This window comes from Peromyscus maniculatus, chromosome 9, assembly GCF_049852395.1.
Source record: "Peromyscus maniculatus bairdii isolate BWxNUB_F1_BW_parent chromosome 9, HU_Pman_BW_mat_3.1, whole genome shotgun sequence".
Taxonomy (NCBI): Eukaryota; Metazoa; Chordata; class Mammalia; order Rodentia; family Cricetidae; genus Peromyscus; species Peromyscus maniculatus.
In genome coordinates, this window is record NC_134860.1 from 48,244,798 (window position 1) to 48,272,762 (window position 27,965).

Genomic DNA, 27,965 nt, shown 5'->3' on the forward strand with positions numbered 1-27,965 from the left:
GCTTTGGATTCCTTCTAGTCAATAATGGGAGATGATGTTAATGCTTAGAGAAGACATTGAGCAAAAGAGCTAGGAAAGTGACCATCTCAACAAGGCTTTCTTTTGCTTTGTTTCAGCTACCTGTTCCACAGCCAATAATCTGTTGCTGTGTCAGGCCCCAGACAGAGTGCTTCTGTATACATCAGCTTATTCAGAGCTCTCAACCCTTCTGTAAGAGCGTTATTTTTGCAGCTGAAGACACTAGAAAGTAGTGTCTGTATTTGAATAAATATAGCATCTGCTATTAGTAAAAAAAAAATGGATTATAATTCAAATGATAGGCTTCTTACTCCAAATCAATTGCTCTCCTCCAATGCCTTAACTTCCCACCACCTCTCAAATCTCCATGGGAAAGTTGTTTTACAAGTGGAGCAGGTATGGCAATTTCCTCTCCTATCAAATGAAATGGATATGCTGGGGAGATAAATCCAATGATGGTTTCACAGGATTGTGACTTCTTGGATTCACCTTGAAACAAAAAGACATTATCAGAAAATGGAAGCTCTGTCCCCCTACATGTCATGGCCCAGGATCTGACTAACTGAAGTGCTCTATCTCAACTTTCCTAAGATAGAATTGGGGTGATGGTGCTGAAGTGTTTTGCTTTCAATGTTAATTAACCAGATTATTCATCCTGTACATATGAACACTGAAGCCATTGTAGCCATCCATATCACGGTCCCTTCTTCAGCCAACTGAATAATCTGCTTGCCGTTTGCACAGGTCAAGAACAACCTGTGTTGGGAAAACCACATTGCTGCTCTCTGAACATAGAAGCTGAGTAGTAAAAGGTGAGTAACAACACACTCCTATTAGGAATATCTCCCAGCATGTGCCAGTTAGCTCTTTGCCCAGGCATAAAATGTTGCTGGCCCACAGAGACTGTTGTTTTCAAAACTGAAGGAATCCAGTGTTATCTAACTCAAGCATCGTACAGGAAAGATATGTAGGACATCAGTATATAAGCATGTGTGCTCGTGTATGTGTATAAACATAAAGACAAGCTAATCCTAATGACTCAAGGGTGGCCCAGAATGGCTGTGGTCACATAGCAGAACAGAATAGTTTCAGCTGAAAGCACCTCCTTTTCTAACAAGAGAAGCATCCTTTATTGTAAGCCAGTTTGTTAGTTCTCTCCCTTTTTCCTGTAACGGTTAAGAGAAAGAGCCGAACCATGAACCACATCTGGCCTCCTGCTGCTTTGACTATGGGTCCAAGATGAGCATTTGTTTTTGAATATTATTAAGTTTTATAATGGATGGAAGAGTATGGCTTTGTAACACATGAAAACTGCATGAAATTCAGTTCTCACTAGACTTAATGTTTTACTGGAGTATGGCCACATGCATTCTTCTAAAGCTTGCTATAGTCTGTTTTGGCCTTACTTCACCAGAGCTGTGTGGCTTTGACAGAAATTATGTGACCTACAAGCATAAACTATCTAACAAAATATTTGCCAACCCCTACTAGAAAACATTACAGAGGTAGGAAGGTGGGATCTCTTTCTACTGAAATGTGACCAGAATGTATGTGGTCCCAAAATGCACACTCTTCATTGGGGTGAGGAAAGCTCATCAGATAATGTACAGTGTTACTCTCTTATGGCCAGTGTTATATCCAATAATCCTTGTTTTATATTTGTCTATGGAGTGTATATGATTGCCCCATGTACAAAAAAAAGGAGAAAGATGGAAAGAGGGACAGAGGGAGGAAAAGATAGTCAGAGATGTTAAGGGAATCAAATCAAAATCCACAGCTTGCAAATTTATTCCGAGTATGTTGGGAAGCTAACTGACACTATACATGAGGGCATTTCCACAGTTAATCTGATTTCAATTTTTTAAAAACTAATATGGATGTAACATGAATAATGATTACAGATGGCAAGATATTCTATGCCAGGAGATACAACGATTTCACTTTCTCAAAAAAATTGGGAGGAAATCTTATTTTGTGCAAATATATATACATATACTTGATTACACACATGTATAAGATCTTGAACAAAAATGTAAACGCATTTGAAAATTAGATTAGAATTTAACTTACTAGACTAGAGAGAAGTAGGAAGATGATGATGAAGAGGAAGAGGAGTACTTGTCAATTATGACCAATAGTTTTCTCTTGCCAACAGCAGAAAGTGCAGGGAAGAAAAGAATGGAAGTGAATAATCACTTTAGGTCAATATATGTCTAGAGTAGCTAATATATATATATATATAATGTATATATATAATGTATATATATATGTAATTTCTCATGACGATTTAAATATAAAACTGAATCTTCAGCTGGCTTTATCCACTTGATAATTTCTGGTATCTTTACAGCTCACAGACAGATGAAAACCCTCAGCATTACCAGCAACTCCAGCACCATCACTGGCTTCATACTCCTGGGATTCCCCTGCTCCAAGGAAGGGCAGATCCTCCTCTTTGTGCTCTTCTTCATTGTCTACCTCCTCACACTCATGGGCAATGCTTCCATCATTTGTGCTGTGTTCTGGGATCAGAAACTGCACACCCCCATGTATCTGCTGCTGGCCAACTTCTCCTTCCTGGAGATCTGGTATGTCACCTCCACAGTTCCCAACATGTTGGCCAACTTCCTCTCTGACACCAAGGTCATCTCCTTCTCTGGGTGCTTCCTGCAGTTCTATTTCTTCTTCTCCTTGGGGTCTACAGAATGCTTCTTCCTGGCAGTCATGGCCTTTGACCGCTACCTTGCCATCTGCAGACCTCTACACTATCCTGCTCTTATGACTGGGCGCCTCTGTAACATCCTTGTGATCAGTTGCTGGGTGCTTGGTTTCCTCTGGTTCCCCGTCCCCATCATCATCATCTCCCAGATGTCCTTCTGTGGATCCAGGATTATAGACCATTTCCTATGTGACCCAGGCCCGCTGTTAGCACTGACTTGCAAAAAAATTCCACTAATAGAGATGATCTTGTCCATCTTAAGTCCTCTGCCTCTCATTATTCCTTTTCTCTTTATCATGGGGTCATATGCTCTGGTCCTAATAGCTGTATTGAAGGTTCCTTCAGCCTCTGGGAAAAGGAAAGCTTTCTCGACCTGTGGGTCTCATTTGGCTGTGGTCGCATTATTCTACGGCTCAGTACTTGTCATGTATGGGAGCCCAACATCTGAACATGAAGCGGGGATGCAGAAGCTTGTGACTCTGTTTTATTCAGTCTTGACCCCTCTTCTTAATCCTGTGATATACAGTCTTAGGAACAAACATATGAAGACAGCCCTGAAAGCAATTCTGGGGGAGATTAAAAATTGGTTGTCAAAAAAGATCTTGGGCAATTAAATTTATATTTAATTTATTTTCAGTTTTTAATTGGTTTAAGTAATTAATCAAAATCTGAAGCATCTAGGAGAATGGCTACACTGCTTTTATTCCTTGGTTCTTGAACATCTGTCCTACCGATTGTCATGGTTCAGTTATATTAATTTAATGTTAATCATATTTTAAAAGTTAAGACAATAGATATAGGAGGAGATCAATATAAATTTTCCTCTAGCACATAGATAAAGGCTGATTATTTTGTTCCTATTTAAGTGTTATTTTGGGTGATTTAAAATTCCTGGTATTTGGTAAGGTTTTCAGTGCTAGGTACTATTTCCCTCTTCTTGAAGTAGACTTAAATCCGATTGAAGAGATGTTAATTACTACCAAGATATGGGTGCTACTGCTGCACCCTTGGGATTATTGTTCAATTCTGGCCTTAAGTGCACAGCTTCCAAAAGCAACTTTAAATATTAATAACCTCAACTCCCCACTTAAAAGACACAAGCTAACTGAATAGAAATATCCATCTCTATGTCATCTAAAAGAAGCTCTTCATACGTTTAAAGATAGAAATGATCTTCAAGTCAAAGAACAGAGAGGTGCCTCAAACAAATAAGCCCAGAAAGCAAGCAGGTATTGTTATCCTAACTTTTGACAAAATAGACATTGAACTAAAATGAATCCAAGGAGATATAGAAGGACGCTTCATTCTAAATAAGGGAACAACCAACAAAGAATAAATTACAATTCTAAACATATACACAGCAAACATTCACAGCAATGTTATGAAAAGTGTACTACTGAAATTAAAGACAAAGATTAACTACAACTTAATAATACTAGATGACTCTGCTAGCCTGCTTTTTCCAATAGCCATAGCATCTAATCTAAAAGTCAACAGAGAAACGTCAGAATTAAATGAAGAGATACAAATAGCCAACAAATTCAAGAAAAAAATGTTAAGCATCTTCAGCCACTAAACTAAGTCAAAAAATAAATCAAAACTGCATCATGGGCTGATTAGATGGCTCAGCAAATAAAGACACTTGCTGCAAGCCTGAATAGCTAACCTACATAAAAAGAGAACCAACCCCCTCCAGACCTGCATAAAAGGAGAACAAACCCCCAAAGGTTTTCCTCTGACCTTCACACAGTCATTTGGATACACATACAAATAGATAGATAGATAGATAGATAGATAGATAGATAGATAGATAGATAGATAGATAGATAGATAGATAGATAGATATAGATAGATAGATAGATAAATGTAAAACACAAATTTTAATTAGCCAGGCACAATAGCACACACCTTTAAACTCAGAATTCTGTGACTTCAAAGTCCACCTAATCTACATAGGACATTCCAGATCAGGTCAATCAGGGATATGTAGTGAATCCTGTTTTAAAAAAAAAAAAGAAGGTTTTTAATCAAGAAAAATATATTGGTTGGCAACATTGCAGAAAAAAGGGAACCTTTGCACACTTAGGATATGAATGTAAATTAATCCACTCACTGTGGAACTAAGTATGGAGCTTCCTCAACACAGAATACCATATGATACAGCTATACCACCTCTGTCTATCTGAAGGAGTCGGTTGGCATGCTACAGGGATGCTGACATAGCCATGTTCATGGCAGTATGATGTACAACAGCCAAATCCTTGGTGCCCATCAATGTATGAATGGAAAAGGAACCAAGAAATATGTACACTAAAGCATCATTACTGTCATAAAGGAAAACAAAATCATATCATTTGTAGGACGGTGAATTAAATTAGAAGTCATTGTGTTGAGTAAATTAAACCAGACTCAGAAAAACAACTGTTGCATGTTTTCTCTCCTCTGCAGAATCTTTTCTTTTGTTGAAAGTGGATTTTTTTCATGCAATATATTCTTACTACTGTTTCACCCTCCTCCAGCTCCTCTAAGATTGTTCCCATCACTCCATCCATCAGAATGCATACCTGTTCTGTCTCATGTTAGAAAAAAACAAGCACACAAATAATAATAATAAGATAAAACAAAAACAAACAAACAATCATAAGACAAAACAAACAAACAGAGGAAAAGGGGCCAAAAAAAAAGCACAAAGAAGAACATATAGATGCAGAGAAACAGAGAAACATGTGTTCTTACACACAAGAATCCCCTAAAATACAAAACCAAAAGCCATAACATATGTGCAAATGGCCTATAAGGAGGAAAATGCCCTGGCAAAACATTATGAGACAAAGAACCTTCAAAGATGCCATTGAGTTCTATGTTGTGTTGTCTATCTACTGCTGGGCATGGAGCTTGGCGTTAACATGGTTTGTATCCATAGTGAGGCTGCTTTGGATAAAACTAATTCTTCATCTGCAAGTGATTATCAATTGGAGATAGATTCTAGGTGGGATGTGGGCTTGTGTCCACTTCCCCTGGCAGTGCTGGGACTCCATCTGGCACAAACTTGTGCCAGCCCTATGTGTGGTGCCAGTCTCTGTGCGTTCATGTGTGTGTCAGTCCTACTATGTTTAGAGGGCCTTGTTTCCTTGGTGTTCTCTATCCCCTCTGATTCTTATGTTCTTCCTGCCTCCTCTTCCACAAAGGTCCCTAAGCCATAAGGGGAGAGAGTTGATGAAGACATCTGGTTTAGGGCTAAGTGTTCCAAGGTCTTTTATCTGCTGCACATTGTCCACTTGTAGGTCTCTGTATTTGTTCCCTCTGCTGTAAGAGGAAGCTTGGCAATTGCTGAGCAAAAGCTGATCTATAAATATGGCAGAATGGCATTAGGAGTCATTTCCTGGCTACATTCTCTTACCAGAACAGTAGTATTTGGTTTTCCCCTAGTCCTTAGCCTATCTGGTCTCAGGTTCTTGCCATTTGAGTTTGTCAGAAATGTATTCCATCTGACTGACTGGGCCTTAAATCCAACCAGATACTGGTTGGTTACACCCACAAGATTTGTGCCACTATTACAGTAGAGCATCTTGCAGTAGGTCATCATTATAGATTAATGACTTGGTAACTGAGTTGGTGTTTACTTTTCTCCTTTGTTAGTGTGCAGAGTACCTTACAGTACTGTAAACATTAGTCTAAATGGGTAAAGGCTCTAGGTAGACACCCGCTTGACTTCTCCATATTCAATGAGTCGTAAAGGTGTTGTCTTCATCAAAAGGGTCTTACCTTGGTTGTGAGAAACAACCAAGAGTCTTGATAACAGCATGGGTTGTTTGGAGATACTCATGGGGCCCCTTTGACTAACAATTCAATTATATATAACCCATTCCTGGAACTGGAAGCTAAATTTGGTCATGACAGATATCCACTTGGGGCTCTGTCTTCCCAATTATTTGGCAATTTCATTTTAATAGACTTCATACGTGTATATATTTTAGGAAGCCTCTCCTATATGGGTTTTTCATGTGATGCCTCAAATGGCCCTCAGTATTAGCTGCTCCTCCCTGTATTCCCTCCCTCCCTCACCCTCTTCACTTCTTCCCCTCCCTATTTGTTCCTCCTGTTCCTGCCACATCATCCATCCATAACCATCTATTCTATTTCCTTTTACTAGGAAATACATTACTCTCCCCTTTCTCTTATTGTATTCCTGTCGTATGTGGTTATACAGGCTGCAGCTTGATTACCAAAGACTTAACAGCTAGGATCTACATATAAGCAAATATGTACAATATTTGTCTTTCTGGGTATGGGTTACCTAACGCAGGATGATTTTTTTCTAGCTATATTCATTTAAAAATTTGATGGTTTTATTTTTTTAATAGCTGAGCAATGCTCTATTGTGTAAATGTGCCACATTCTCTTTATCCATTCATCTGTTGATGGACAGCAAGGCTGTTTCTAATTTCTGGCTATCATGAATAGAGCATCAAACATGATTGAGCAAGTGTCTCTGTAGTAGGATGTAGAGTCCTTTGGGTATATGCCTGCTGTGGAATGTTCTGTATGTGCTGTGGGAGCCCGGTCTTGGGTTCCTCGTGGCTTTACCCAGCAGGTCCGCATAGAGGATGATTAGGACCACGGGCCTGAGTGCAGGTGTCTGAGATGGTCTGCACTTGGCTGTGCTGGGGAATGGTCTGTATGTCAAGTTGCTCTGATTGGTCAATAAATAAAACCTGATTGGCCGTGGCTAGGCAGAAAGTATAGGCGTGACTAACAGAGAGGAGAAATAAAAGAACAGGAAGGCAGAAGGAGTCACTGCCAGCCACCCGCCAGGACAAGCAGCATGTGAAGATGCCCGGTAAGCCACAAGCCACGTGGCAGGGTATAGATTTATAGAAATGGGCTAATTTAAGCTATAAGAACAGTTAGCAAGAAGGCTGCCATGGCCATACAGTTTGTAACCAATAGAAGCCTCTGTGTTTACTTGGTTGGGTCTGAGCAGCTGTGGGACTGGCAGGTGACAAAGATTTGTCCTGACTGTGAGCCAGGCAGGAAAACTCTAGCTACATATACCCAAGAGTAGTATAACTGAATCTTGAGGTAGATCTATTCCCAACTTCCTGAGGAACCACCACACCACTTTCCATAGTGGCTGTACAAGTTTGCACTCCCACCAGCAATGGATGAGTGTTCCCCTTACTCCACAACCTTGCCAACCTGAGTTGTTGTTTGTTTTGTTGATCTTGGTTATTCTAAATGGTGTAAGATAAAGTCTCAAAGTAGTTTTATTTGTTTTTTCCTAATGAATGAGAATGTTGAACATTCTCTTTCTTATTTCCACCATTGAGAATTCTGTTTAGATCTGTACCCCATTTTTTCCTGTGTAGAACCTTGGTTTTTTTTTTCAATGAAAGGATGAAAGATGTTGTTAGAGAATTCAAAGGGAGCAATGAAAGGAAGAAGGAAAGACAAGAGTGAGTGATGCTTGAGGGAGAAGAGTGTGATCAAGTTGCCTTAAGTACTTGTATGAATCCTCTTACTTTTACAATTAATATACACTGGTTAAAAACAGATGGTAGCAGTTTTGTCGAACTGTTCTGTAATCCTAACATCACGTTGGACAATTCTGTAAGAAAATACTTGAGCCAAAGGGCAAAGCAGAGGCTGGTTTGGCACTTCAAGTAAAAAGAGAAGAAGGGGTTTTATATTCCTCTTCCTGTCCTGCATTACATCGTAGCCTGTCTAGCCCCCAGCCCTGTAGCAGCCTGCATGCAGGTACCCCTCCTCCCACCATATCTCAATCCCCTGGGAACACCACTGATCCTTGGCACATACCCATCTTTCCTCCTTCATGAGGACCCTCTCAGCCATCCCTTCTAACCCATACCCAACTTTCTGTATTAACCACCAACATATAGAAATACTCTCTGCATGGGACCCTCAGTGGCTACACCAGTAAGACTCAGGTGATACATACTATCCTACTTGTCTTCCATTATGATCTCACCTGTCTCATCCTCATCTCTATAACAACCTGCTTGCAGGTACCCCCCACCCACCTCAACTCCATTCCCTGGAGACTCCAACTCTTAGTACAGACCAAAGATGCCCCTCGCCTTTTCATCCCTATCTCTCCAGATTATTCTTGTCTTACTACCATCTATTTGCAGTGGCCCTTCCTCCCACCACACTTCCAACCCCCTGTAGACCCCTCCTCTGGTGTGGCCAGCATCCCCTTAGCTCTTTCCCACAGCCCCTCTCAGCCTGTTATCCCACCCATCTTAATTCTTCTTTGCTCCTCACCAACCTGCAGAAATATTCTCTACCAGGTAACTCACAGCCACCACACTTTCTTAAGGTCCAGAAGGGGCAACAGAAACCAAGGTACCAAAGAAACCTCCCAACAAAGACAAGACCAGATATCACCTAGAATCATCCAAACCATCCTTACTCCAGATACTTAGACACCAACTTAAAAACATTAACAGTCAAAACAATGTTTCCACCAGAGCTCAGTAACACTACTAGAGTAGGCCTTGAGAAATGTAATATAGCTGAAGCATAAAGGACTTCAAAATTAGCAATTATGAATATGCTCAAGGACTTTTAAAAGGATGTGAATGAATTCCTCAGTGAAGTCCATGAAAACACAAATAATGGAATAAAATAACAGGAACACTTCATGACATGAAAATAGAATTTAGCAAAGAAATCAAATCACTAAGAAAATGTAAGCAAATAAAATTGGAAATGAAAGATTTACAAAGTCAAACAAACACCTCAGAGGTAAGCCTCACTAACATGATACAAGACATGGAAGAGAGAATTTCAGTCACTAAAGACAAAGTCTAAGTAATGGATATCTCAGTCAACAAAACTGCTAAATCAAAAAAAAAAAAAAAACCTTCAGGCACAAAAAAAAAAAAAAAAAAAAAAACAGTAAATCTGGCACACTATGAAAAGACCAAATTTCCAAACAATAGGGACAAAGGAAGGGAACCAGCCAAGGACAAAGACACAGAAAACATTTTCAACAAAGTCATCCCCCCAACCTAAGAAAGAGGTACCTATTAAGGTACAGGAAGCACACAGAACATCAAACAGACAGGGTCAGAAATGAAAATCACAACGAAATGTACAGAACAAAGAAAGGATATTAAAAACTACAAGAGAAAAGACCAAGTAATATATAAAGGCAGACTCATTGAAATAACACCTGACTTCTCAATGGAGACTCTGAAAGCCAGAAGGGCCTGGAAAGATGTTCTACTAACTGTAAGAATCAACAGATGGAAGCCCAGACAAGTATACCCAGCAAAACTATTCATCACAATAGACAGAGAAAGAAAAACTTCCACAGTAAAACCAAATTTAAGCACTATCTATCAATCCAGCTCTACAGAAGAGAAACTTAAATCTATTAACTATATTCAAGAAGATTCAAAAAATAATCACAGACCAGTAATTCAAGAGAGAAGAAAAACCTACACAATAACAAGATAATAGGAATCAATAAACTCTGTTCATTGTTAACTCTCACTATTCATAGTCTCAATTCCCATCCCCAAAAAGAAAAAAGACTAATGGATTGGGTTAGAAAATGAGATTCATCAACCACCTGAAAAAAAAAAAAAAAAAAAAAAAAAAAAAAAAAACACTTTACCATCATGGATACATCACCTAAGGATAAGCGGACGAAAAATTATATCCCAGGAAGACAAAACCTATAGAAGCAAGTGTATCCATTTTAATAACATATATTCATCAAAGGAATAACTCCACCAGTGGTTATTTCAGTCCTAAATATTTATGTACCAAACATAAGGGCACCCGAATTCATAAAAGAAACACTACTACGGTTAATGACATATTGATCCTTACACAGTGATGATGGTGACTTCAATACCCTACACTCCCCAAGAGACAGGTCATTCAGATAAAAACTAAACATAGAAATGCTAGACCTAAATGATGTCATAAACCAAAGGGATCTAACAGATATTTATAGACTATTTCACCAGAAGAAAATATCATCTTCTCAGCAGCTCATAAAACTTTCTCCAAAATTGAGCACATGCTTGGACACAAAACAAGGCTCAACAGGTACAAGAAAATTGACATGACAGCCTGCATCCTCTCCGACCACCATGGACTAAAGCTGGATACCAAGAACCAAGGGAACAACAGAAACCCTACAAACTCACGGAGACTGAAAAACACTACTGACTGAAAAATGGAGCAAGAAGAAAATTAAAATCATATTAGAGCTAAATGAAAATGAAAACATGACTGCTGCCAGGGAAGCAGGAAGGCTGACAGCAGGTCTCCCCTCTCCTTCTGCTCCTCCAGTCCCAATCCCCCAGTCTCATCCTCCTCTCTGCAACAGAACACCTGCTGCAGACTTCCTTCCCCTTCTGCACACATCTCCTGTGAGTCCCACAGGCCTTCCCCTCCTGCCTCCTGCTGCTTATTGCTCTATCCCAGCCCCCAACTCCAGCAGGCACTCCCTGCCAACACACCGGCCACTCCTGCCAGGGAAACAGGAAGACTATCTATAGATCCTCCCCACTCCTCTTCCTCTAGATCCAATCCCCCAGTCTCATCCCCAGCACTACATCAGTCCTTCTGAGATGACCTCTCTTCACTGTGTCTAAGTGGTGATAAGATAAGATCATGGTTGAACACTGCTCTCCTCCCTACTGTGAATGCCTTCATACACCTAGCCTATTCCCATTCCTAAGAGTAAGTTCCAAATACCCAGAAACACATTTTACCTGGAACCCCCAGCGGCCATAACAATCAGGTTCAAAGAAAACTTGCTACCAGGCAACATACAGCCATCACACTCCCCGAAAATCCAGAGAGAAAACAGAAATCAAGGAATAAAACACCTACCCAACAAAGACAAATCTAGAAATCAGCACCTAGACATATGATCACTGTGATCCCAAACACCTAGATGCCAGTGTAAAAATATAATCAATAACAGCCCAGGGCAGTGTGTCTCCACTAGAGCCCATCTATTCTACCACAACAGGCCTTGAATATTCTAACACAGCTGAAGCACAATGAAAAGCTTTAAAACCACCTGTACGAAGATGATAGAGGTCCTTAAAGAGGAAATTAATAAATCCCTTAAAGAAATCCAGGAAAACACAATGTGAGGAAGTGAGTTAATCCCTTAATGAAACCCAAGAAAAGACAAACAATGGAAGGAAATGAACAAAACTGTTCAAGACCTGAAAATGGAAAAAGAATCGATACACGAAACCCAAACTTAGGGAATTCTGGAAATAAAAATTTAGGAACTTGTATAGAAAGCTACAGAGGAAAGCTTCACCAATGAATACAAGACATGAAAAGAGACTCTCAGGCATTGAAGATATGGTAAAAGAAATGGTTAAAAAAAAAGGTTAAATCTAAAAAAAAAAAAAAATCCTCACAGAAAACAGCAAGGAAATCTGGGACACTATGAAAAGACCAAACCTAAGAGTAATAGAAACAAAAGAAGGAAAAGAATCACAGGTCAAAGGCCCAGACAATATTTTCAACAACAACAACTAAAATAGAAGAAAATTTTCCTGACCTAAAGGAGGAGATAGATGCCTATAAAGGTACAAGAAGCATACAGAACACCAAACAGATTGGACCAGAATAGAAACTCCCCCTCACCACGTAATATTCAAAACACTCAATGTGCAGAATAAAGAAAGAATATTAAAAAGCTGCCAGGGGAAAAGAGCAAATGACCTATCAAGGCAGACCTATTAGAATTACACCTTACTTCTCAGTGGAGACTGTAAATGCCAGAAGAGCATGAGCAGATTGCTGCAGATTCTAAGAGACCAGCCCAGACTACTATACCCAGCAATCACCATAGATGAAGAAGACAAAAGAGTCTACAGAAGTCTGGGCTCAGGGCCCTGATGTAGCCATGGTCTGTGTTGATGTTCAAGGCTCCTGACACCACCCAAGTCAGAGAGGATAAGGCTATAGAAAGTTGACCTGCCCCTTCATTGGCTACAACACTAGGGAAAACTGGTCCTGGCCCTCACCAGCTGAAACAGTAAGGAGAAAGGGTCCTACACCTCACCTGGGCAGCAGAATAGCATTGACCCTCTTCTCAGGGGCATGGGATGTTGGTCTTGAGGGTATGAGGATGGGAGAGCAGGTTGCTGTGTAGTGGTGTGGGTAAGAGAAAGATGCCCTCTTCCCCTCACTCCTCTCAACACCTGAAGCAGGAGGGGGACCTAACCCAACCCCTCACCAGATGCAGCACTCGGGAGAACAGGCCCTGCACCTCACCTGGGCAGCACAGTAGAGTTGATCCTGTAGACAGGGGCACAGGTGAGCCAGCCCTGAGGGTTTGAGAGGGGGCATAGCTGGTACCACCTCACTTGTCTGTGGTCTAGGGGTGGGGGTGAGCGAAAGATGCCCTCCCTCCTTGCCCCTACCATCTCCAGCTAGTGAAAGAGCTGACCCTCCCCATTCTCAGCTGCAACACTCAGGAGAGCAGGCCCTGCACCTCATCTGGGCAGCACAGCAGAACATGAGTGTGGAAGATCTGGCCCTGCCCCTCATCTGCCATGTGGTGGCATGGACAGGGGAGATATGCTCCTCCACCTCTCTATACCAGTGGCAGGTGGGAGAGCGAGCCCTGAGGTCATGAGAGCAAGAAAGCTGTCCCTTCCCCTCACAAACTGCAGCACTTGAGAGAGTCCCCCCTATACCTCATCTGGGTAACACAGTAGAGCTGGCCCTGAAGGTGTAGATGTAGGAGAGTCAACGCTGAGGGAATGAAAGCGGGAGAAATGGTCCCGTCCCTTGCTCATTGCTGCAAGGGATGAACTGGCCAGGACAATACTAGAGAGCTCACCCTGGTGGTGAAGACAAGGGAGAGGTAGCAGGCTGACCAACCCTACAACTACCCTAGTCCAGAACCAGGGTTATGAGTTGGACCATCCCAACATTCACCCCTATGCTGGAGGACATGAAGGGGCCAGTCCTGCAGATCCAAAGCTGCAAGACTTCCGTGACACAGGCAACAACAGGATATCCAGGAGGAGTCCCAGTGAGGGCCCAGCATCTATAGTGTCACAGAAACCAGAGGCCTCAAACCAGACCAATGACTCATTGCAATGAACACATGCACATAAAGATATATGGACAAAGGGTTTACTTCGTGACTCACTATGTCACCCTACAATTTCCATGATGAGACGAGATTTTTCCTTTTTTTTCCTGTTTTTCTCTTAAATTTTATTTTATTTTATTTGGGGGGACAAGGTTGCAAGGGCAGAGGGTGGATATGAAGGAACAGGAAATGAATGGGCTCGAGATGCACGATGTGAAAGACACAAAGAATACATAAAAAGGAAGTTTAATAAAATAAAAGATAAGCCGGCGTTGGTGGCGCACGCCTTTAATCCCAGCACTCGGGAGGCAGAGCCAGGTGGATCTCTGTGAGTTCGAGGCCAGCCTGGGCTACCAAGTGAGCTCCAGGAAAGGCACAAAGCTACACAGAGAAACCCTGTCTCAAAAACAAAAACAAAAAAACAAAAAAAAATAATAAAAAAAATAAAAAAATAAAAAATAAAAATAAAAATAAAATAAAAGATAATAAGAATCCATTTTCAATTTTAAAAATTCTGATGTTATATGTCACAGATTTAGAAAAAAATCCAGTAATTCATATGGAACCACAAAAGACCATTAAAAATAGCCAAAGCGATCCTAAGAAGTAAGAACACATCTGGAAGGATCATAACACATGAATTCAAACTACACTACAGAGCTATAGTTATAAAAACAGCCTGGCATAAAAACAGGCAGGTAGACCAATGTAATAAAATAGAGGTTGTGGGAATAAACCAACAAAGCTATGCCTATCTTTAATTCTTTACAAAGAGGGCAAAAACAGTTAGTGGGGGAAAAAAGCCTATTCAACAAATAGCCTATTCAGTGGTGCTGGCAAAATAGCATTCCCAATCTGTAGAATGAAATTAGAGTCACACCTTTCACCTTATACAAAAACCAATCCAAATGTATCAAAGACTCTAAGACCTGAACATTCAAACTTCTAGATGGAAATATAAAGAAGAATCTTCAAGACACTGTGGTAGGTGAGGACTTTCTTAACTGAAGAACATTACTAGCACAGAGACCAGCACCAAGTGTCAACAGATGGGACTACATGAGATTAAAAGGTTTGTGTGCAACAAGGGAAGCTGTCAGGAGAACACAGGTGAAAATCTTTACCAAGTACACTTTAAACAAGGGACAAATACCAGAACTTACAAAGAACTACATAAATTCAATACCAAGGAAATAAAACTGACAATCAACCATTGAGCCAAAGAATGGAGTAGACAGAGCTCAAAAAAAAAAAAAAAAAAAAGGGAGAGGCCAATAATTTTTTTTTAAGTATTAAAAATCCCTAGTCATCAGGAAAATGCAAACTAAAACCACTTTTAGATACTGCCCCACCCCAATCAGAATAGCTCTCATCAAATCTGACAAATGCAATGCCTACTTCTGGCCTCTATGAGCACCAGGCATGCACATAGAACACAGACACACACACACAGGCAAAATATCCATATACACAAAATAATAAAATAAAATATTTTTTCAAAAAAATCAACAGACCATTGGCCTAACTAGCCAAAAGAAGGGGGAACCCAAATTAACAGAACCAGGAATAAACAAGGGAACACTACAATAGACACAAAAGAAACAATAATATTATAAGGGAATACTTTTTTTTAAGAATAACTAATCATTTTATTTTTATTATTTTTTTCATTTTTCTTTTTTTGTTTTGTTTTTTTGTTTTTTTTTTATTATTTATTTTATTTTACAATACCATTCAATTCTACATATCAGCCACGGGTTCCCCTATTCTCCCCTCTCCCATCCCCTCCCCTTACTTTATTAAGAAATTTTCTACTCACTTCACATACCACCCACAGATCCCACCTCTTAACTCCTCCCATCCCCCAGCCCTCTCTCCCAAGCCACCCTGCATCTCCACATCCCCCAAATCAAGGTCTTCCATGGTGAGTCAGCAGAGCCCAGCACACTGAGCCAAGGTAGGTCCAAGCCCCTTCCCACTGCACCTAGGCTGTGCAAGGTGTCACACCACAGGCACCAAATTCCCAGAAGCCTGCCCATGCACCAGGGATGGATCACAATCCCCCTGCCTGGGTGCCCCCCAAACAGTTCGAGCCAAACAACCGTCTTCCGTATCCAGAGGACCTAGTATAAGGGAATGCTTTTAAAGTTTGTACTCCATTAAATTGGAAAATCTGATAGAAATGGATAAATTTCTAGATTCATCCAAATCATCAAAATTAAACTAAGAAGATATCAACATCCTAAACAGACTCATAACAAATTTGGAGATGGAGAAAGCAATAATATACATAAAACCTTCCAACTAAAACAAAAGCCCAAGCCCAGATGGATTCACTGAGTAATTCTACCAGACTTTCAAAGATAGGTCTACCACCAGTACTTCTTAAATTAGTCATGAAAATAGAAATAGGAGAAGCACTTCCAAACTCACTCTATGAAGCCAGTGTTTACTCAACCACTAAGTAAAGACACAACCAAAAACAAAACAAAGCAAACAAACCCTACAAACCAATATCCCTGATGACATATGTGCAACAATCCTCAATAAAACACTAATAAACAACAAGTTGCCTTTATCATGGAAATGTGGGGAATGGTTCAGCATAAGTAGGTAGATAAATACAATAATCATATAAATGGAATTAAAGACAAAAAACCACGTGATCTCAGTGGACACAGAAAAAGTCTTTAACAAATCCAACATGCTTTTATGATAAAGGTCCTAGAGAAAGTAGGACTGGAGGAACAATACTTCAACATAATAAAGGCTGCATATAATAAAACAACAGCCAATATTGTCCCAAATGGAGAAAAACTCAAAGCAAACCCATTGAAATCAGGAAGAAGACAGGGCTGTCCACTATCTCCACTCCCTTTCCAGAGATTTGTTGTTTTCATTATAGAGGTCTTTTGTCTCCTTGGTTAGGTTTATTCACAGAATTATTTTCTTTGATTCCATTGTAATGAGAGTGTTTATGATCTCCTTCTCCTATTTCTATTTTCATGACTAATTCAGGAAGTACTGGTTGTAGACCTGTCTTTGAAAGTCTGGTAGAATTATGCAGTGACTCCATCTGGGCTTGGGCTTTTGTTTTACTTTGAAGGTTTGTTATGTAGCCATTCCGGCTTTGATCTAGCCTGGCTAGCTCAGTCGGTAGAGCATGAGACTCTTAATCTCAGGCTCATGGGTTCGAGCCCCACGTTGAGTGCCAGATATTGGCGAAATTATTAAGGCCACTCCACATAGTTAAAAGGAAGATTTATTTAGTGGATAACTTACAAATGAAGGGATAGGTAGGGATAGGTAGGTCTCGGGGTCTGGGGAAGGTGTATCGCAATCCAGCAGTGTTCTCTGAAGCTCTGCTCGGTCAACCTCCACTGTCCAGAGTCCCAGAACAGAGAGAGCACTGGCCCATCCAGATCTCAGGTCTCTCGGTGCCTCCCTTGGCCCCACCTTGTAGGCGTGACAGTTGCCAAAGCCTCAATGGGGGTTGAAACTTCCAGATCAAAGCTGGAATGGCTACCCGCTACAATGTGCTATACATAAGACATCCCAAAATTACATAAGAACACTTCTAGGAACAAGGACCAATTCAGTCAAGGTGTTAGAGTGTAAATCATTTACATAAATCAGTAGTCTTTCTGCATTTCCACAACAAACCTTCCAACTAAAACAAAAGCCCAAGCCCAGATGGATTCACTACATAATTCTACCAGACTTTCAAAGACAGGTCTACAACCAGTACTTCCTAAATTAGTCATGAAAATAGAAAGAGAAGGAGATCATAAACACTCTCATTTACAATGGAATCAAAGAAAATAATTCTGTGAATAAACCTAACCAAGGAGACAAAAGACCTCTATAATGAAAACAACAAATCTCTAGAAAGAGAGATATTGAGGAAGACATTAGAAAAATGAAAGACCTCCCATGTTTATGGATTGGTAGAATTACTACTGTGAAGAGAACCACTTTACAAAAAAAAGCAATTTACCAACTCAATGAAATTCCAATCAAAATATCCACAATATTCTTAAAGAAATAGACAAAAACCATCCTAAAATTTGTATGGAACCAGAAGTAATGCTGGGCTAAAAGAACAACACTGGAGGGATTACCAGTCTAGATTTCAAGATATAGTATAGAGCTATAGTAATGAAAACAGAATGGTACTTGCACACAAAAAAATGGACACATAGACTGATGAAACTAAATAAGACACACAAACATGAATACACATTAAAAACAGCCATTTGATATTTTCCAAAGAGGCAAAGGACATATGTTAAATAAGAAACAGCATCTTCAACAAATGGTTCTGGGAAAACATGATGCTCATATACAAAAGGATGAAACTAGATTCATATCTAACACCTTCCATGAAAATTACCTAAAGTGGATTGAGATTTAAATTTGAAACCTGAAACAACTGCTAAAAGAAAACATAGGCAATACTCCATGTGATATAGGTGTAGGAAAGGACATTTGAATAGGAATTTGCTATTCAAATTCTTAATTTCCAAGAATTAAGGCCAACAATTGACAAACGAGACTGCATAAGACAGGAAAGTGTCCACACAGCTGAGGAAACAATTAACAGAATTCAGAGGAAGCTCACACAGTGGAAAAGAATTTTTTCCAACTGTACATCCGACAGATGATTAATATCTAGACTGTGTGAAGAATTCAAAATAGAGTCAAGAAAACATATGACCCAATTTTAAAGTGGGCTATAGTCGATAATTAATGGTATAATTCCTTATGTCTGTTTTCAGACATCCGTACTATTATTTTACCCCCCTCCCTCCTTCTTCCATGTTTATCTCCCTCCCATTGCTAAAGATGCCTCTCTCTTCCCATTTCCCTTTTCAAATCACTTGTACCTGGTACTCTCTCTATTGCTCCCTGTACCCCCTACCCTAACAACAGTCCCATTTTACTTCCTGTTTTCTGCAGTTACTTGAGAATATTTACTTATATCTAAAGATTTAGAGCTAGGAGTCCCTGGTGAGAGAAAACATGCAACATTTGTCTTTCTGTGTCTGGATTACCTCACTGAATGTGATCTTTTCTTGTTCCATTTACCTCTAAAGTTCATGATTTCATTTTTCTTTATAGCTGAATAGTATTCCATAGTGTATATGTACCATATTTTCATTATCCACTCATCTTTTCCACAGACTCATTCTGCTGCCTGTGGATCAAGATGTAGAACTGTAGTTCCTTCTCTGGCACCATGTCTGTCTGCATACACCATGTCCCACAGTGAGGATAATAGACTAAGCCTCTGAAACTAGCTCAGATTAAGTGTTTTCCTTTATAAGAGTTGCCGTGGATCATGGTGTCTCTTCACAGCAATAAAACCCTAAGACAGTGACCCTAGAGAGGACTTCTAGTAATGTAGGATATGGAGTCTGAACTGGCCAGCTTTTGTAGCTAGGCAAGGCTTCCAGTGGTGGGACTGGGTTGTATTGTTAGGCTGTTGGCTGAGGGGGTCCCATGAAGATCTCAAAACAACCCAGGCTGAGGCTATAACAGAGGATCACTCTGAAAACTGATAGTGGGGTCCCATTGCTTAGGACAACATCCACACAGCTCATCGAACACAGGCCAAGCTGGTGCCTGCCTGTGTGGAGCCTTCACCCCTACATTCTAGTCTCTTTGGTACAGGAAGGTACCTTCAGTCTACAGCATGAGAAACCTGGACACCAACCCAGTCATGAAACTCTTGACCTTCAATCTGGTCTTCCTGTAAGATTTGCTGGGGCAATGGCAGCACAGAACTTGTGGGAGTGGCCAACCAATGTTTGGTTTAACTTGAGGTCCACACCACGAGAGGGACCCCATGCCCTACACTGCCTAGATGGCCAGGAACTGGATACCCCAGAGACCTAGGGTGGAACCAAGCACAACTGGCATAGATAGATAGATAGATAGATAGATAGATAGATAGATAGATAAAAATGATACCTAATGGTGTTCTGCTATACTCATAGATTGGTGCATTGTCCGGTCATCATCAGAAAGGCTTTCTCTGACAGCAGATGGGAGCAGATTCAGGGACCCACAGCCAGACACTATGTAGAGAGAGAGTCTAAATTGGAGGTTACCATCAGGTCCCTCTCCTAGGAGATCTAGGAACCACATGGAAGTGGGGAGGGTAGACTGTAAGAGTCAGAGGTGATGAAGGACACCAGGAGAACATGGCACACCAAATCAACTAAGCAGGACTCACATGGGCTCACAGAGAGTAAAGAGGCAAGCATGGGGTCTGCATGGGTCTATATCAGGTCCTCTGTGTATGTTATGTTATTAGCTTGGTGTTATTGTGGGACTCCTAACAGTGGGATCCTTTGCCTGCTCTTAGGACTCTTTTCCTCCTATTGGGTTCCTTGTCCAGCCTTGATATGAGGTGTCTTGTCTTGTCTTATTGAACCTTGTTTTATCCTGTTTGACTGTCTTCTCTTGGAGGTCTGCTCTTTTCTGAAGAGGAAACGGAGGAGGAGTGGATCTAGAGTAGAGGGAGGTGGGGGTAGCTGGGAGGAGCAGAGGGAAAGGAAACTGTGGTTAGGATATATTGTATGAGAGAAGACTCTGTTCTCAACCAAAAAAGGAAGTAAAAACGGGGAAGGAAAAGGAGTGAGACAAAGAAGAAAGGACAGAAAGAGGAGGAACATGTGAGATGGGGCTAAATAAACTAGTTAAAATGCCTGGTCGTAAATTGGATGAAGAAACACCACCAACAGTCCTAAAGCCTAACTGAGCAATATGCAAGCAAAAGGAATACTTATCTTGAAATACGTGTGCAGCACTTAGTAATAGAAAATAAGAGATAGCAAGAATGCTTATGGAGTGAATTGCTGGCTCTGCTGCGCTGAGAACTGAAGTTCTCAGATCCCTCTCCCTCTGGCAGGTTCCAGGTGGTGAAGGGAAGAATGGAAGATCTTGGTTTCTGCAGCCTTGATGTTCTAACCGTTGAAATTCCAATAGTCCATTTTATATCTTGTATTGATATCCTTATTTAATTCAGCTGTTTGTATTCTCTTGAAATTCATTTAGGAGTTCGTTTGCGTCCCCTCTGATTTCTTTGAATATACTTATAAACACGGACTCCCAAAGGGGCGATTGGCAATTGAGCTCTTCTGAAGGTCATTGCCTTCAATAGTGTAACCACCACTAGTGTGTTGCCCATGCTCCTGTGGACATCTTTATACCTGTGCCCATGTGGGTAGCCCTAGTTAAACTCAGTGGGTCAGAGAGCAAATACAAAAACAGAAAGATGTGAACATGAAAGGGGGACTTGTTGGAAGGATGAGGATTGGTGGAGGGGAAAAGGAGAAAGAGGGTGAGGGGATAAGTGTTACATAATGTATCATATGCATGTATGGAAGAAGAATAAATTAATTTTAAAATCAAAAAAAGACATTTTAATGGTGGTCAATTTATAGTATTCAAATATAAATGCTTTTAAAGGAATTGAAAAGATAAGCTCTGTCTTCTTTTTTTATTTGTGTATTTTATTTTTAAGTATATGAATGTTTTGGTCACAAACTCTAGTTCATGTCAGTCTAAACTCATTCTCCCATTACCCTTGGCAAAGCTTATTTTTAGTGAAGGACTTATTTTTGGTGACGACATTTTTCCTTTCTGAGATGAGTGGCCAGTACAGGATCACCCGAATTAGCTTTCCAATAGTATTATTTACTTTAATACATTAATCAGTGACTTCAGAATTTTTTATGTTGGTGCAACAGAAAGAAAATAAAACTTCAAATCATACTTGTCTAAGTTCAGCAGGCCTTAGTACATTTATATTTGAAGACCAAAACAGCATGTCATCTCCATGAAATTTATACCTTGTTTGTTCTCATCACCAATATGTATTCAGTGTTTACCTGATAGTCTGATAGCTAGTAGATACATAACAAAATTTTTCAATCAATGATTTAAAAAAAAATTAAGCAAGTCTATTCTGAAGAATCTAAATTAAGTAATCACAAAGACACATGAGCTTGTGTTTACACACTTAGATACACATGTGGGATTTCTTTTCCTCTCTTGTGAGCCTCCCCACTGTGCTCAGGTACATCATTTCCTCATGACACCACTGGGGAAAATATAAAGCGATATAGGTAGAATTAAATATATGCACAGAGACAGAGGTGCAGGGAAGGAATTAGGTACCTCCCAGGAAGCGCACCCGAGAGCTATGGACCTTATTCCAAAGAGATTTGCAAACTCTTACTAATCACTGACTTGAAAGATGTGTTTCATTTGATTCAGAGTACCAAAGGATGTAAGCCTCTAAAGGCACAGATAATAATTTCCTTTCATAACTCCAATTTTAGACTATGTAAAGAGATTCTATGGCAGCAGCTTCTCTAAGATGTTCCTTGTGGAGCCAGAAGTACAAGCAGGTATGTACAAAAGCCTGTATGCACAGCACTGTGGCTGCAGCACCTTCACCGCTGAGAGCTCCTTGGAGTGAGATCCTGCAACTCTGCTTACCTTGAGGAGGAAAACATGCTGAGTTCTTCATTTCTCCCAACACAGACTTAGAGCGCGAGTAGGGCAATATATTCACACTGGTGTTTCCCTGGGCATTATAGAAGTGTCCCTGCCATAAAATTTACGGGAAAAAAATGGTGTTCAGAGGTATTGATCCTGGGAAACAGTCCATTAAATCCCTGTGAAAACTTAGCCGTGGACTTGGAGTATTTTGTAAAATAGTGATGCCTTGGTTAACAGATTGTCTTTCCGGGAGGAGGAACTAAGGAGGGCTGTTGTTCTGTCAGGGCTGTTAGTTAGTAACAAACAACTGACCGGTAAACTGAGAAAGAAGTAATCCACAGGCTCGCCTGACCTTTAGAGTTGATCACAGACTGACCTTAAAACATGGCATTTTAGAAGAGCCCCTGCTCTCCTTTTGTTAATCACTTCCCTGGACAAGTTGCTTAAGTGTTCACAAGTGGTCAGGGTAATAGAGGAGAGTCTGGCTCCCTTCTGAGCGTCACAGGACAGGGTTCCGTACCTCCTGTCTCACTCCAGCTGCCCATTTACACCTTAAAGAGATCTCAAAGAACAAAGAGGTGAGTGGAAACTGCTAATCACTGTGGGGATTTTGTTTGTTTTTTGAGGTCGTATCAACAGAAAAAAAAAATGGAGTGATACTTCAAATTTCTGTGAAGTTTATCGTCTTCTGATTCCATAGATAATTATAATTCCCCTTCAGCACAAACAATATCAACAAAGTCTGGTGCATCATAAAGTCAAACCATTACAAAGGTAAGAGTTAAGACACAAGAAGTCTATTTCAAGGCCACACACTGTGACTTGGAATTCAATTTCTTTTTTTGGTGCCAAGAATTTCCTGGGCTCTGAACAGGGTCAGTTAATTGTCTCATACTGCTGTCTATTGTAAGTCCAACATCTCTATTTTATGCCAAATTAAATTTATCATGTTGATTTATTTAACCTACTCCTCACTGAAAAAAAAAATGTCATTTCTGGCCCAAGCACACAGAGGGCTGTAGAGTTAAACAGCTGGAGGAACTGTGTGCACATGAGTATACAGATGTAATGGTACTCTCCCTTGATTTGATAAAGCAGAGAAACTTTATTTTTCCTGTCAATGCTTATACCCAGAACTTAGCATACTGACAGGCTGGACATTGTTAAATGGCTGACTAAATAAGTAAGTGGATGGAGTACTACAATTTAAATTCAGTATGCAAATTTTTATTTCTGTTGCAAGCCTAGAAACTGTATTTCCAGACGAGTGATGCAGTATGTGGTCTCATAAGTATAAGAACACTTGTGAGGGGGCTGGAGAGATGGCTGGGTGGTTAAAAGCACTGGTTGCTCTTCCAAAGGACCCGGGTTCAATTCCCAATACCCACATGGCAGTTTACTACTGTCTTTAACTCCAGTTCCAGGGAATCTGGCATCCTCACAGAGACATGCAGACAAAAGCCCAGGGTAGATAAAAAATAAATAAACCTTAAAAGGAAAAAAAAATTATGAAAATATATCTGAAATTGTAATTCCCTTAGAAACTTTAATATATGCCCATTGTAATTAGATTACATTGAACTAAATCACTTGAATAAATGTACATTTTCATAAAAACCATGTAAGTTAGGGCTGAAAACGTAGTTTTGTTAGCAGGGTGGCTAGCCTAAAGTGCACGAAGCCCTGGGTTTGATTTCCCATCACCACATAAAGCTGAGCATGATGGCACATCCCTATAATCTTTGTAATCTATTCAGGAAGTGGAGACAGGAGGATCAGGGACTCAAAGTCATCCTTGTATGCATGATCGAGTTTGAGGTCAAGGTAATCTACTTGAGACCCTATCTCTAAAAATAATCTTGAAAACAAAAGAATTTTTTTTCATTCTAAAAAAATGTTGTCATTACTATGTCCAAATTTACCCTGGCAATAAAATTTTTCAATATTGTTCTGAGTTTGCTCCAGGTTTGACTAGCATTAAGAAGCTGACCTCTTGCTTTCTGCAAAGTGCATAAATGAGCATAAGAATGGAATTCTGTGAGTATCCTAGTAGTGATTTACATATAGTCAATTATTTTATTTTGAAGACAATACTGGTCAATTTAAAATATTGGATGCATGGGTCTGTACCAGATACTATATTATAGCTGTCAGTTTAATGTTTTAATGGGACTCCGGAGTGTGCGGGTCTCAGATATTTGTGCCTTTTCTGGGACTCTTTTACCTCTGTAGGTTTGCCTTGTCTTACTTCTGTGTGATGGTTTTTGTTTTGTCTCACTTATTTTATTTTGTTTGGTTATTATCTCTAAGAAGCCTGTCCTTTTCTAATGAGAGACAGAAAGGGAGTTGATCTGGATAGGAGGGAAAGTGGAGAGGAAGTGGAAGGAGTAGAGGGAGGTGAAACTGTAATCATGATCTGTGGTATGAGAAAATAATCTATTCTCAATAAAAGGGGGGAAAGGAGAAAATAAATAAATAAAATATTGATGGTAGTTTACCCAGCAAGCCTAGACCAATATCTTCCAGAAGATTGTCAGCAAAATATTCAACTGTTTAGTCTGATAACAACTAGTGATTCAGCCAAGAGCAGGAAGAACTTTCCAGTCTCAGCACATCCTAAGATAATCCTTCTGTTCATTATTTCAATTAACTGTACTTTAACTTAAAAAATAATAGTAGTAAGTAAAGTAAGATTGTGAAGGAATAAATTACGCAGTTTAGAGCTTAATTCATGCCAAAAATGAAGGGAGTTATATTATATATTAGAGAATCTGACTTACCCAAACATCAGGGTACCTTAAAAATCAAGCCATACTAATGAATAGCACAACTTAGGTGATGGAAGATAGAGAGGAAAGCCAGGAAAAATCATGACCTGCAGAAGAAATCTAAATGCCTGTCTGTAATTAATTTTAGACTTTAACATGATTGTCATAGGAGACATAACTGACTTATTTTACGTAGATCCAGCAAAGATAAAATTGACTTGGGGAGTGACAGGATTACGTATAGAAGTAATTTTAAAAAAAAAAAAGATAAAGTTTGCTCAATATAAAAGAAAAAAAAAGTGCTTTAAGAAAACCAGCACTCGCCGGGCGGTGGTGGCGCACGCCTTTAATCCCAGCACTCGGGAGGCAGAGCCAGGCGGATCTCTGTGAGTTCGAGGCCAGCCTGGGCTACCAAGTGAGTTCCAGGAAAGGCGCAAAGCTACACAGAGAAACCCTGTCTCGAAAACACCAAAAAAAAAAAAAAAAAAAAAGAAAAGAAAACCAGCACTCACGAGGGGGACTGGATTGTTGAGCAAATCCAGACGCTACCAGAGAGGATGTGATCATGAAGAAACTAGTCAGGTTGTTCCCAAAACATGGCACAGATGCCTGGGCACTGTGCAGCAGCCTAAGAATGGAAATGCAACAGGGCTCAAGTCCACCCCACAGTTTCATTTTTATCTGTTTTTATTGGATGTCTCTATATAGAACTGACTACGAAGGCAATTTAGCACTATTTTCCTTCAGATTTATAACTATTTGTGCTCCAAAATGAAAAATAAGTGTCTAAAGTTCCCACAAAAGGCAATGAGTTCTTATCATAACATATGACCAAAGCCCAAATGAGCTGATGTGTATAAGAATTAGTAGTTCTGCACATACCTTTAAGTTTATTCTTTCAGTCTCTCTGAACATCATTTTTCTTCGCTGTAAACAAGAAAAATAAAGAGTTCCCCTGCTGCTCCAAGGGTCGTCAGGAGGAGACAATGAAGCAATGAAAAGTACTTGGTACATTTTCTGGCAATGTGTCTGAGAAGCCTGGGAATACTCATTATCATTCACTTCTTGGTTGTTTCTGTTTTTTCTAACAGCGTTGGGATCCCAGAACAATACAATACATTTTGTGACTGAGTTCGTCCTCCTGGGTTTCAGTAACCAGGGGGAGATGCAAGCTTTCTTCTTCTCCTCAATTCTGATACTCTACCTCCTGACCTTGCTGGGGAATGGAGCTATTGTTTGTGCTGTGAAATGGGATCGGAGGCTCCACACGCCCATGTACATCTTCCTGGGAAACTTTGCCTTTTTAGAGATATGGTATGTTTCTTCCACCATTCCAAATATGCTGGTCAATATCCTCTCTGAGAATAAGACCATCTCCTTCTCTGCCTGCTTCCTCCAATTCTATTTCTTTTTTTCACTTGGTACAACAGAGTGTTTCTTCTTATCAGTTATGGCTTATGATCGATACCTGGCTATCTGTCGACCATTGCACTACCCCTCCATCATGACTAGGAAGTTCTGTGTAGTCCTGATCTGTGTCTGCTGGGTGAGTGGATTCCTCTGCTATCCAGTCCCAATTGTCCTCATCTCCCAACTTCCTTTCTGTGGACCAAACATCATTGACCACTTTGTGTGTGACCCAGGGCCGTTGTTTGCGCTGTCCTGCGTCCCTGCTCCTTCCACCGAGCTGCTCTGTTATACCTTCAATTCAATGATCATCTTTGGGCCCTTCCTCTCCATCTTGGGATCCTACACTCTAGTTCTCAGAGCTGTGCTTCGTGTTCCTTCTGGTGCAGGACGAACTAAAGCTTTCTCTACATGTGGATCCCACTTAGTGGTGGTGTCTTTATTCTATGGGACTCTTATGGTGATGTATGTGAGCCCAACATCAGGGAATCCAGCAGGGATGCAGAAGATTGTCACGCTGATTTACTCAGCCTTGACCCCCCTCTTAAATCCCCTCATCTATAGTCTCCGAAACAAAGACATGAAAAACGCCCTAAAGAAAGTCCTGGGACTAACAGCTATCCAAAACTGAGATAGTTTTGAAGAAGAAGTCATGGGTTGCTTTTTATATTAACATGTTTAAAATTATTTTTATTATACAGGTTAGCACTTTAGCTTAGTTTAGTTTCCACAAAAGTGATGAACTTGGCTTTCTGTGTTTGGCTCGTTTATCTTAACATGATATTCCCCAATGACAATTCCCCAATTTGTCCATTTGTTGCAAGTGATAGGATTTTATTCTTCATCATGGAGAAATCATCTTGCATAATTTTTTCTATTCATCCATTGACATTGACAGGCACCTAGACTGATTCCATACCTTAGCTGTCATAGATAGTGCCACTAGTGTCTCTTTCCTACATTGGCTTTCATTTTTTGGGGTATATATCTAGTAGTGGTGTAGCTGCATCGTATAGTAGTTCTAATTTTTTAAGAATTTCCATGCTGTTTTCTGTACTGGTTATACCAATACATTACAAATGGGTTATTTGTAACTTATGTGTAATAGCAATAAAAAACTGCTTCTTGTAAGTGTACGCTGACCCACATTGAAACAGAGGAAGAGACTCATCTTTCACAGTTCCTTAACAGTTCAAGTTCAGCTCGTTGATGACAAATGCTCAGTAATAAAGCTTTGTAAGTATGTGTGGCTTTCCTGAGTAATTACATGTTAACATATACACAAACAGTATGTATATTTATGTGTCTATTTTTCCTCTATGATATATATTTGAACCTTCACTGGTGGTAGAAATCAATTGCATGCTTATCTGAAGCTTTTTACTGCAATCTTTCATAGTCAGAAAATAAAATTTTTTAGATG

General features: G+C 40.0%; 2 protein-coding genes across 3 annotated transcripts; both read left to right on the top strand.

Annotated features, from left to right (window-relative positions):
• Window positions 1–2,379: 2,379 nt before the first annotated feature.
• On the top strand, window positions 2,380–3,351 carry LOC102914994 (olfactory receptor 11G2-like). The gene has a single exon (XM_016009251.3). It carries the CDS (start codon window positions 2,380–2,382, stop codon window positions 3,349–3,351), a length of 972 nt encoding a protein of 323 aa, XP_015864737.3.
• Window positions 3,352–22,022: 18,671 nt separating this feature from the next.
• On the top strand, window positions 22,023–27,784 carry LOC102910282 (olfactory receptor 11H6). 2 transcript variants are annotated; one of them, XM_076544059.1, is made up of 4 exons: window positions 22,023–22,273; window positions 22,994–23,141; window positions 24,333–24,404; window positions 26,227–27,784. In XM_076544059.1, exons 3-4 carry the CDS (start codon window positions 24,383–24,385, stop codon window positions 27,171–27,173), a joined length of 969 nt encoding a protein of 322 aa, XP_076400174.1. In that variant the 5' UTR covers window positions 22,023–22,273; window positions 22,994–23,141; window positions 24,333–24,382; the 3' UTR covers window positions 27,174–27,784. The 2 variants fall into 2 exon arrangements, with proteins under 2 accessions (XP_076400174.1, XP_015864741.3); XM_016009255.3 differs by having other exon boundaries at window positions 24,323–24,404; window positions 26,227–27,651.
• The last annotated feature ends 181 nt before the right edge of the window (window positions 27,785–27,965 follow it).